The sequence below is a fragment of the Lissotriton helveticus genome, chromosome 4_1 (assembly GCF_964261635.1).
Source record: "Lissotriton helveticus chromosome 4_1, aLisHel1.1, whole genome shotgun sequence".
Classification (NCBI taxonomy): domain Eukaryota; kingdom Metazoa; phylum Chordata; class Amphibia; order Caudata; family Salamandridae; genus Lissotriton; species Lissotriton helveticus.
The window spans coordinates 296,158,722-296,171,372 of record NC_136063.1 but is presented as its reverse complement, the minus strand read 5'-3'; the positions used below and the strand labels follow the sequence as shown (position 1 = coordinate 296,171,372).

Below are 12,651 nucleotides of genomic sequence, written 5' to 3'. Positions count from 1 at the left end.
GGCAGCAATCGCTGCCAAGATGTCGCTATCAATCTTGGTTTTCGACCTAGTAACTGCTGCAACTAAGTATGTAGACACTGCTGATTTCGCTGCTTCATCAGCAAGCGAGTTGCCAACAGCGTGAACTCCCACGCGCTGATGACCGAGAGTATGAATCACATAAACGAGTGGCAACATAGCCTTAAGCTCTGCCACTCGAACCCAGATCATTTTATGTTTTATTGTGCTACCCTTGGAATCATGAAAATCATTTCGAATCCAAAAGAACAAGTTTTCATTGTAAGACTGGACACAGTAGTAAGAATCACTTACAATTAGAGTAGTAACACTTGGATCTGCGTACTCCAAAGCTAGTAAGAGAGCACGAAGCTCTGCCAATTGTGCGGTGCAATCGCCCAGGGGCAACGTGTGTACCTCCCCGGAAATGAACTCATCATTCAACATAGCACCGACCACAATGGCGCATGCGGAAACGTAGGCATGTTTAGAGCCATGCGCAACCTGCGCCGACCCATCAGTGTAAATGATGCAATGGAAGTCCTCCAAAGGTCGCATCGCCAGAGGAGCAGGATGAACGAATTCATACTGCAAGTACTCCTGCGACCGTAAGGAAGCGTCAAAAATAAACATGACATCCGAGGATGACAATGACGCAGCCCACTGAATCCACCGAGGGTGCAAAGCTTTTGAATTTGGTACACTCGCTTTCGTGACTGCCTCCAAATGAGGACAGGGTGTTACCACTAGCATGCGTTTCCCCTGTGACAGAGCTCGTTCCTTTAGAATAGCCATCTGTACAGCAGTTAAAACCTTTTCTATGGTGGGAAACCGCATCTCAGCCGAGGTGTACAAGTGTGACTTGTAAGCAATAGGTACTGTGTCACCTTCATTAAAAGTGAGGTAAGTGAAACCCACCGTCCCAGGAATTATTCTTATGACCAGGTTGGTGTGGTTATCACGAGTCAGTAAATATTTAGAAGCGAGCAGATCAGCCTGCAAGGATTGCAAAATGGCTGAATGCTCAGGCAGCCAGCATGATTTTGAGAAAGTCGGTTGTATCAAAGCATACAAAGGCTTGATACGCTGGGCATATTCCGGAATGTAAGTTCTGCCGAAATTCAAAAAGCCCAGTAAGGATTGTAATTTTTTCAGAGTTGTTGGTGCGCGCAATTGTGCGCACTTCTCCAAGAAGTGAGGAGCCAAACCTCTACCTTCATTGTTGAGCTCATAGCCCAAAAACAACACTGTGTGTTCAGCAATGTGCGATTTTGCAAAGTTGAATTTGTAACCCATGTCTGCGAAGTTGCAAACAAGAGAATTTACACGACACAGATGCTCCCAAATATCGTCGTCTGTGAGATATATGTCATCCACATACGAAAAAGCATCAGGGTCGAGTGCCTCCAGAATAGAGACAATTCGAGCGGTAAATACACCAGGACTATTCTTGTAGCCCATTGGAAGACGCCGGAATTGCTTTTGGACTCCAGCGCTTGTAAAACTGGTCCATTGGGAGCTAAAGCTGTCCAATCTGTGGGCATAAAAACCATTGGATATGTCAAGCGTTGTCTTGAAACGCTTACGCACGAGACTATCCACTAGGGCAGAGCCGTGGGTATTCTGTACTGCACAGTTACGGCAATGCGAGTTTAAATGCCGGTAATCCAAAACCAAACGATATGATCCGTCAGGTTTATTCACAGTAAAAAGGGGATTATTCATCGGTGACACACACGTTTCAATAACTCCCTGATATTCCAATTGTTCAAGGATTTCCGCGACGGAAGATTTTGCTTCACGCCGAATGGGATATTGAGGTTGAGGCTGCGGCTGAGACCGCAACGGAATTTCGTGGCAAGGCGACAATTTATCCCAACCACATTGGTTACGGTACAGAGCCGGCGCGAGAGCCCGAGCCCACTCTTCTGCAAAATGCTGCGCATGCTCTTTCGAGACAGTGTTCGCGAAACTGGGTAGGATTACCTCCTCCCCTCGCGGCGCCGCGAGCACAAAAGGTGGGGGCCAGTCAGCCTCCGAAAGTAAAATATCATATGTAGAAGACAGATTCTCCCAAAATACACCTTTAACGGTACGCTGTATGTCACCTTCAATTAACAGGACAATTTCATATAGTCTTTCAGGGGGAGCAAGTCTCGTATCCGCTGTTTCTATCACAACGTAGACATCAGTCGCTGTCACCCTCAGTAGTGGACGCAGCGCCTCTCTGACTATGGTTATCTCCGCCGCGCTGTCCAGCAAGGTCAGAGCCCACGTCAGATTCCGAAGCCGCGTTCTCACTATCTGTGGCATATCGATGCGCTGTTAAGGCTGCGACTTTCTTTTTCGCAAACTGCGGACGCCTAGGCGTAGAATCCTCCTGCTTCACTGCGCCGTCCGTCTGGCGGGACTGACCACGTCCTTGTTGGCCACCACGTCCACGTCCACCCCCTCCTCCTCCACCGGTCTTGGGAGCCGATGTGTCCTGAAAGGAACGAGGAGAGCGTTGATCAGAACCCTGAAAACGATCAGGCGATTTAATCATCGCGCGGTCGCGCAAATCATAAACTTTTTCGGGTGGCGCAGGAGCTTGTATTGCAGGAAAATTACCCTGAGTCTGCGTTGTCTGCTTCCCCTGTGTCTGTTTTTTTAGGCCAATTTTGTTTCTTGGACTTGGGCTGGGCATCTGTCACTGCAGATTGTCCCTGTGGTTGTTTTTTCTCCTTTACTGGAAAATATTTTAGACCTCTACTTGTGCGGCCAATTGTTTTATAAGCGGCCACCACAATCTTTGCTAACTGGCGGGGTTTGTCGGCATCGGGCAGAGCAGCCAAAGCATTCGACACCTGAAAGTTAACTGCATCTCCTTTAACATTGGAGAGAATGAGATCACTTACAATCTCAAAAGAACCACACAGGCGCATACCCAATTCAACCGCTGCCTCTGGACCGTGATCATTCTGAACACGTCTAACGATTTCAGGCAGGGCAGTCATAGACGGGGTGCCGAAACACCTTGTATAAACTGCCGCAAATGTTTTTCCCCAGCTGTCACAGTCAGCAAGTTCAGGAGTAATATCCTTCGGTAGAGTAATCGTTAACATTCTATGTTTATCAGCAGGAGTAGAATTCGGAAAAACCGCCTCCAGTTGATCAAACTTCTCTGCTAGCCAGAATGGGAAGTCATCGTTGTCAACAGGACGCGCACCAAAAACCGAATTTACCATCACTGGATTGAGACGCATACCGCCTCGTTCCATGGGAGCGGCCGCACCCCCCTGGGGACCACCAGGAAGATGTCGACCGATGTATTGCACTAAAGCACGAATCACGGAAATGGAAACTACATGCAGCCTGCGAATTTCAGCCAGGGTGCAAGCCCCGTGATTCGGGTGCGGGGTAAAGCCACCCAACGCAGGCCAATTAGTACCTGGAATTGAGAGTGGACCTAACCTCGCAGGGGACATAGAGTGGGGGAGGGCGCCATCAAACCAAACTCGATGCTGCCAATGATCAATAGGTATTTCCAATGCCCTGTACGGCGTATATTCAGCTGGGACATCTGAGGCGGTGTAGGAGTGGAACAAACCAGAATTAGCGTCCACAGCCGGAAACGTAACCCAAGAGTAAAACAACTCGTAAGGAAACGCCGGATCTGCACATACCACGAAAATCACAGCCATCCCATCTACTGGGACCTGGTACGTCTGAAGATGGTTGCGTACCGCTACGCGACTATGCTGCGCAATAGCCACCGCTGCCGCCATTACAGAACTGGAAACAAGAAAAAAACAAAGAATACTTTGTAGCACAACTGGGTAGTAATCCAAAGAAACCGTTTAGGTAAGAATCAAGCTTGAATAAAGACCTATTCCAAGAAATAGGTAGGTTTCACCAACACCCCGTTTTCCGGAAACGGACGTGAAGGGGTTAAGGCATGAACGATAAACTACTCGAGTGTCATGATATAAGACCACCGAAACCGTTGGGCGCCATGTTGCAGGGTTTCTGTACTCACACAGAACTGTGCACAGAGGAGTGGAACCTCGGCAAATTAGGGTGTCCCAAAACTTACCTTAGCAACCAACTCACCCCTTACCGAGCTAGCTACAGTGTCTCATTGGACATATCAAACACCCAATGTTTAGACAAACCAGAACATGAACTTACAGTACCTCAGGGTACGTGGGACTCATGAACACTCTTTCGTTATATTATCATTACAAACCAGAACATGGAGTAAAGAAGACACATGTGCATTTGAAATGTTTATTTACTAATGCCGTCTTCTCAGGCGCAGTATCTTTGATAATACAAGTATACTTATTATCAGTAGCAAAATTATCAGCATAGTTACTAAGACATAAAAAGCGAATGGTGACAGCATGTTAACATGCTGTAATGAATAAGAGTTAACAACACTTATATCTCACCCTCCCTAACACATATATTATATTATTATCTAAGAAGGTCTCTTTGGGTTGTTTTAGGGCGGGCCCATACCTTAGTGTCCTAGCATGAAGGAATCACATCAGCATACACCAGCTCTCTCTGCATGTGCACCGCATCAAGTCTGTTAACAATTCTCGTGCAAAGCAATATCAATCCCGCCTCAAGCCCAAGTTGGCAAAGGCTGCACTTGTGTTATGACTATGAAGGCGTGGAGATCAGACCTCATAACAATTCCATATCGTGTTGCTCCTGAAACTTCAGCACTCTCCGTGCAGACATGTTTTATTAAACAAAGCAGATATCAGAGCAATAATATATTATTCTCACATTCACCACGGCAAACTACTAGGTTGAAAGCTAAGTCAACAAATGAGGGTCGTGTGCAGAAGTTGCAAGAAAGGAAAAATGGCGTTTAAATCTCAAACGTACCTATGCTAACTTAACACGATATAGGGATATATAGGAGTTATACAACACTACTTAATGCCGAGCCCAAGATTTTGGCCAAACTATTGACAAATAGACTGCCCAAGGTCATCAGCGATCTAGTACACCCCGACCAGTCGGGCTTTATGCTCCATAGGAATACGGCTTTAAATTTACGTAGATTACACAGGGTTTTGGCCAGGGTTCATACATTGCAAGAACCAGCTATAATTGCGTCACTTGACAACAATGGCATTTGACACAATTGAATGGCCTTATTTATGGGTGGTGTTGGCTAAGTTTGGGTTTGGCCCCGGGTTTATTGGCTGGATACATCTGTTGTACTCGGAGCCGCTTGCTCAAGTGGTAGTTAACAATATAGTCTTGGCTTCCTTTTTGTTGGGACGGAGTACCCGACAGGGTTGCCCACTGTCCCCCCTTCTTTTTTCACTGGCTTTAGAGCCCCTTGGATAAGTTTTTTTTTTTTTTGCAGAGTTTTATATAGCGCGAACTAGAACCCGAACCGAATCAGTTATCAGAGCGCTTTACATAGCACCAGTTACGTTACATGAGGACACACTTTCATTTTTTTTTTTTTTAGGCACGGGGAGATTAAGTGATTTGCCCAGAATCACAGGGGAGTTTTTGGCGTCGTTAACGAGACTCGACCCCAGATCCCTAGGTCCGAGGTCGAGCGCCTTAGCCGTTAGGCCAACCCCTCTCCCCTTTGGGAGCCTTCGATCAGAGGTATGCGGTGGTCCCCTGGTTGGGAGGACCGAATATCTTTATATGTGGATGACATTTTGCTTTATTTGGCCTCTCCCCGTAAATCTCTTATTGTGATTTTTGATGTCCTGGCCTCCTTCGGGAGAAACTCAGGACTTTCAATTAACTTATCCATGTTGTTTGTATAAAAGGGTGACCTCCCAGTACTTCAGAGAAACTGTCCTATACAGTTTAGCTCAGAAGGGCTCAAATACTTGGGGATTCTCGAAATCTTCTTCCCCCTCTTTATCGGCTTCGGAGTGATATCGCCAACTGGAAGAAGCTTCCTCTTTCATTGTTGGGTAGGGCGGCCCTCTTTAAAATGATGGCTCACACAAGTTTTATTTATGCTCTGCAAAAATACCTTAGACGTGGTACCGTCAAGTTATTTCCACGAAATTGAGGGCCTACAGCGGAGTCTGTTGTGGGAGGGCAGGCCTCGCATTGCTTTACACAAACTGACCTGTTCTTGGTACGACGGAGGCATTTCCCTCCCGGATATCAAAAGATATTATTGGGCGCCCAACTGGCAGCAATTAACCAATGCATGTATGGCCGGGTCGATGATCCTGGCTACGCCATGGACAAATGGCTTCTTCCGCGTAACAATTACAACAGAGCCTTATATTCTCGACCTAACAGGGTGGTATTAACAGATCCCACTAAATACTTGGTACATGTCTGGCATGTGGTCACGGGTTCATTGGGCTGGAGAAATACGTTGACTATGGCCACCCCGCTATGGTATTCCGAACAGCTTGGCAAGCTGTGGAAGACGAAAGGCTTCGACAAGTGGGAACTCAGGCATTTCCAGGGTTAAAGATGTCTGGGGGAATGGGAGGATCAAATCATTTGAGGAAATGCAGATGGAATATAAACTCGCACACTCCGAGTACTTTCGTTATAGGCAGGTTTGGCACTCCCTCCTCTCAGTATTGCCTGGTGAGACGAAAACTTCAGAAGCTTCCCCTCTGGACGATAGAATACTAGACGGACACCTCCCGGACAAAACGATCTCTTTGATATATAAAAAGCTGATCAACCATAGGACTGACTCCCTTGAGGCGCTTAGAGATAAGTGGATTCAGGACAGGATAGAACTAGATGAAGATTGGCAGACAGCGGTGTCCACTCCTAGGGAAGTTGCAATCCCAGCTCGCCTACGACTAGTTCAACTTAAAATTTTACATAGGATCTACCTCACGGGACCCAGATTGGTGCATATGGGGCTTTCAGGTACGGGGTTATGCCAATGTGGTCTCGTTGGTACCTTTATGCATATTGTCTAGGAGTGTGAGCACGTCACCACATACTGGCGCAGCATACATAACACTATACATAGAGTACTTGGAGTTTCCCTGTCCCCGGAGGCGAGGAGATGTTTACTCAACATATGGGAACCTACTGACTTCAATACTTCGCAGACACAATGGGTCACTCTGGGTTATATGATCGGCAAGCAGAATATAGCCAATTGTGGGGAGCAGAGCAGCCCCCCAACCTGGAAGTGTGGGAAAACAATTTAGATTGGTGTATGTTTAGGGAGAAAACTATGTATCTTGCGAGGGGACGCCCTCGAAAATGGTCATTGATTTGGGGGCCTTGGAACAGCTACAGAGGAGAAATTTGTACACCACCCCTGAATGCTGCCCCTGATGATTCCCCCTCCCCGTGAAGTTCCGGTATAATCTCGAGTCTTGTTTATCCTTTGACCCCACGATGTATGCTCGGCTGCCTTAATTGATCCTCTGTAATGTCATTTTTTTGCTGGTTTGTTTCAATAAAAATAACTATAAAAAAAATAATGAAAGAAATAAGTCAGCTACATCTACATGTACCATATGTGACATAATAGAGCAAACACTTGAAAGGAGGAAAATGAAACCATGGCATTTGAGAGGACACATCACTTGTTAATGGCAAATATTTCCTGGGAGCCAGATTCCTACTCTTTCATTTCAAGGCTCTAAAATCTGCGAGTTATCAACTCGGAAGAGAGGTCGCAGGTGCAATGCTTGTGTTGTAGAGCGCTGCAATAACTTCAATTACTTTGAAATGTAATGCCTTCTTGTCCATTTGAATTTTCTGTACAGATTCAATGTCTACTTTTGTACTTTTGCAGAAATAATAATTGTCTGAGATACTGAGTATTGCATGTGTAAACAATCATCTTACCTCTGCACTCACCAAATCCTACAAGCAAATTAAATAATGGCATACAAGAATTTTTTTGGTGCGCCTCTAAATAGGTTCACGGAACAGCTCAAAATTAAATGATTTGCATCAATATCGTACTAGACTAGCTAGAGTAGTACCATAATAAACGCCAGTGCTTTGAAAAGTACTCCCATGCATCACTCCTGCCTAGATTACACAATATTGGATTAATCTAAAAAGACCAGTGTCCTAGACATCTGCTGTTCACAGGTTCAGAAACACGGATTGCACAAATGAGGCATGGACAATGAGATTTGCACAAATGGCAACAGGTGGTTGACAGCACAGTATAGCTTGTACATATTGACAACATAAGCATTAGCCTGTGTATCTGCAGTGAAAACTTACTTAGCCTTCGTCCAATATCCAGCACAATAAATACCTTCCAAAGGAGCCTGGTACCGAACAACTTCTTTTCTTTGTCTGAAGTCATAACGTTTTTGATTATCTACTTCCCCATCTTCGTCCTCATCTTCATCCTCGTCCTCATCTTCATCTTCTTCTTCTTCTTCCTCCTCCTCCTCCTCCTCCTCCTCCTCTTCATCTTCATCATCCTCCTGGTCTTCTCCTTCTTCTGAAGATTCTAAGAACATGAACAGTTAGTGCAGACAGAGGTATGCTAATATTTCTATACAGTGGAACATACTGCAACGTTTATTTACACAGTAAACTAACATTTCATGTATTCTCCTTACAGTAAGCCTAAGCTCAAGATTTCATGTAAAGTCAATATCAGAGCAAGCATGACTTTTAAAAAGCTGCAGTTTCTACACATGTATAAATGCAACACTAGACATGTCAGAAATGGCTGGAATAGAGAATACCCTTTTGCTATAGCCTGGCTAACACTAAATCAACTCTGAAAGCGTCTTGAGGGCTGAATCAGAGGACTGGGAGCGCAAGGAGGAAAGAAACGAACTTCCTAATCTACTTTCTAGATGTTCTAGATGTAGATAAAAAGGACCAGCAGTGTAAAATGTGGACAAGGACATTCATTTCGAAATGCAGGAGCTGAAAGGGGATTTACAGCCTTTGCTGAGCTAAATGCCACAAACTTATTCCATCGCCAGGCGTATGCAGTTTTCGTGGAGGGACACCTGGCTGCCAAGATAACATTACAGACTTTGGGTGGAAGGTCAAAAGCAGTCAACTGTCCCTGCTCAATCTCCATGCAAGGAGGTGGAGGCTTGACAGATTCGGGTGAAGAACCCTCCCCTGCTGCTGCGACAGAATATATTCCCGAAGAGGCAGTCAGAGTGGAGGATCAATGGCCATGCTCATGAGCTCTGGGTACCAGACTCTTCATGACCAGTCTGGAGCCCCAAGAATAACTTGGGCCTGCACTTCTTCAGCACTCGGGGCAGAAGTGGTATAGGCGGAAAGGCGTACAGGACTCCACAGTTCCATTCGCGATGAAAAGCGTTGTTGAGCGAGTGCCGCCTTGGAAGCACCAATGCACAGATTTGCTGACATTGCCCGTTCTCTTCGGTGGCAAACAGATCTAACCAAGACTCTCCCCACTACTGAAAGAGGCCTTGCACCACCTCAGAGTGAAGACACTATTCGTGAGCTACCAGGCACCGGCGGCTGAGTTCATCAGCCCTGGAGTTCAAAGAACCTGCTAGGTGTTGAACGACCAGTGTCATGTCCAGAGATGAAGAGCCTCCGCACATAGGGTCCACGACCCCATATCGGCCTGTTTGTTGCAGTACAACATGGAGGTGGTGTTGTCAGTGAACACCTGCACCAACTTCCCCTTTAGAAAGGCAAAGAATGCCTTCAGTGCCAGGCAGATCGACCAGAGCTCCAGAAGATTGATATGGAGCCCAGACTCCACCGGAGACCAGACGCCTCTTTCTTCACCTCTCCCAGATGGCCACCCCATCCCAAGAGTGACACATCCGTCACTACTGTGACGTCTGGTTGGGGAAGGGAGAGGGATCTGCCTCTGACCCAAGCGCATTTCCCTCCAAGATCTGGACCTAGTCGGAAAGATTCCCATGATGCTGCGCCCTCTGGAACTTCAGGTCCCACTGCAGAACCCACATATGTCATCTGGCATGATCCACCAGGTGGATGAAGGAGGCCATGAGGCCCAGCAGCCTCAGGGTAATTCTCACCGAAATCCAGGATAGAGGCAGAAACATCAGTATCATAGCCCGAATATCCTGGAATCGCTACTAGAGTGGATAGGACAGAAACTGCACTGTGCCCAGGACAGCTCCGATGAAAGGGAGCATCTGAGAGAGAGTCAGGTGCGACTTCGGCACGTTGATAGTGAACCCCAGCAAACGCAGGAGGGCCACCGAAGTCTGGAGGTGGGAGACGACAGCCTAGGGCGAGCCCGCCTTCAACAACCAGTCATCCAGATAGGAGAAGACGGCAACCCCTTTTCTGCACAGATGAGCTGCGACCACCGCCATCACTTCGTGAGCACCAGAGGGGCACTGGTAAGGCCAAAGGGGAGCACTGTGCACCGAAAATGCTTGTGGGCTACTGTGAACTGCAGGTAGCGCCTGTGGGCTTGGACGGGGATGTAAAAATAGGTGTCCTGCAAGTCCAGTACCACCATCCAGTCTCCAGGGTCGAGGGAAGCCTGGACCTGAGCCAAGGTTAGCATTTTGAACTTCTCCTTCCGGAGGAAGCGTTGAGGGCCCTGAGGTATACAATAGGACACAGGCAGTTGCCCATCTTGGGCATCAGAAAGTAGTGGGAATTACAACCACGACCTACTTCGGGCTTCGGAACCCTCACGCTAGCTCCTTTTGCCAAGAGAGCTGAGACTTTCTGGCAGAGACGTGCCAAATGATCCTCCGACATGCGATCAAAAAATGGTAGCATTGAGGAATGGGTAGTCTCGGAAGGGAGGGAGTAGCCCCTCCGGATTATTAGCAAAACCCACCTGTCTGACATGATAGTTTGCCAGTGGGGGTGGGGGGTGGGGGGGGGGGGGGGGGTGGGTGGGGGGGGGGGGGGGGGGTGACGGCAAATCCTAACGCCCAATGGCCATTGGTGATCCTGACAGGGCAGCTTGCATGAACCGGTGGCTGGACTGTGTCAGACGTGGTGGGGTGCCCCTTCAGTTGCCACAAAAGGGGCAAAAATCTGACTGAGGTGGACGGGACGACGCTGCAAGGCCCAAGGATCTGGCCGTAGCTAGGGAATCCTTAAAGCGTTCCAGTGCAGAGTCTGCTGTGTCTCTAAAACGGAGACGGCCATCAAAAGGCCTGTCCAGCAAAGTTGACTGGACATCACCGGAAAAGCCAGACATCCTCAACCAGGTATAGCACCGATTGGCTGACGTGGCAATCGTTCTGCCCAGTGAGTCGGTGGTATCCAAGCCACAGCGAACCGTGAATTTTGCCGTCTCTCTTCCATCTGCCACTGCTCGGGATAGAAGGACCTGGGCATCCACCAGGCACTGAGGCAGCACCTGCATGACCGTATCTCAGATGGTATTGGGTATCGGCCCAAGAAGCATGCGGTATTCATGGACCGCAGTACCAAGCTGGAGGAAGAGAACATGCGCTTCTCTAGATGATCAAGCTTCTTGGATTCCCAGTCTGTGGGAGCAGAAGGGAATGTGACCTTAGGAAACTGCTTGGACCACCAAGCCCTCGGGGGAAGGGTGTAGGGTGAGGTAAACTGTCGCCGGGACCCAGGCAGTGTCAACAGGAAATCGTCCATTCCACAGGAGCCCCTGTGCTGGACTTGGACCGGGTGCTTAGAAAGAAGTCAGTGAGTGCTTTGTTGAACAGAAAAAGGGGTTCAGAGAAGACTGCCGCCAGTTGAAGCACCCCCCGTCAGGAGACAAGTCCTGACCGTCCAAGGCCTCAGCTGCCCTTCGTACCAGCGCAAGGCACTCCCTCCTCCGTAGCCATAGTAGGGGGGATAAAGCGTGCCAAGGTCTGGGAAGTGTCCAGACCACTGGCGTCACCTAGGTCCTCTCTCCAGTCCGGCTCTTCAAGCTGGTCTGTTAAAGGGTCAGGTAACCCTCCCAGTCCTCACCACCACCTTCTGGGCAATAGGGAACACCAGGTATGAAAGGGGAACAAAAGTACCCTCCAGCATCGGATTAGACGTCGGCAGACGTTGATCCGGCCCAGTTTGCATCACGGGGGTAAGGTTGGGGCAGCGTCTGTTGGAGGCATGACAGACGCCGGACATCATCACTGGGATCGGCACCGGGGAAAGTAGAGTATGGTCGACGGGCGTCGATCTGGATCCAGGCCTGGGTCCTGGGGGGGTCCCCTGGGGGCGGAGCCACCGGCATCAAAGGCCCAAACACCCCCTCCCCCCCCCGAAGCTGGGCTGGGGCAACTCTGACTCCCGGAAAGGGAAGGAGGCGTGGAGTCGTCCCAGAAAGTAGGCACCGAAGGCCTTAGAGCGACGACGCTCCGGGTCCAGAGTAGCTGTTAGAAATGGGATCCCTGGCTGGCCAGGGCTTGCGCCAAAGTCAGTCAGAGACCACCACTCCTAAGTCAGGGCAAGGGAGTTACACGCCAAGATAACCCCTGCTCACCCTCTAGGTAACGTGGCGCGAGCAGCAAGGCTAAACGTGGAGGCGATGTGAGTTAAGTATTTGCACACGCACCCCAGCAACCACACCCAAGGCCCACCACAAAGGAAACTCCACACAAGGTTATGTATAAAAATAGCCTTTGTATTACACCAAAACACATTAGATAAAAACACACACTTTACAATGTGCCAACAGGCACGGGCAGAATTTACAGGGGATATGTACAAGACAGGGCCACCTGGACCACTGTCAGGAATAGGCACTTGTAGAAC

At 48.4% G+C, this 12,651-nt stretch overlaps 1 protein-coding gene across 2 annotated transcripts in view; it reads right to left on the bottom strand.

Moving 5' to 3' along the window:
- ATAD2 (ATPase family AAA domain containing 2) overlaps positions 1-12,651 on the bottom strand; it is a 558,187-nt gene that overhangs the window by 491,630 nt on the left and 53,906 nt on the right. Inside the window, exon 7 of one of the 2 annotated variants that reach the window (XM_078686807.1) lies at positions 8,240-8,440. In XM_078686807.1, the coding sequence (XP_078542933.1) occupies positions 8,240-8,440 (201 nt within the window). The remainder of the gene's footprint in view (positions 1-8,239; positions 8,441-12,651) is intronic. The other variant, XM_078686808.1, reaches the window with a different exon arrangement.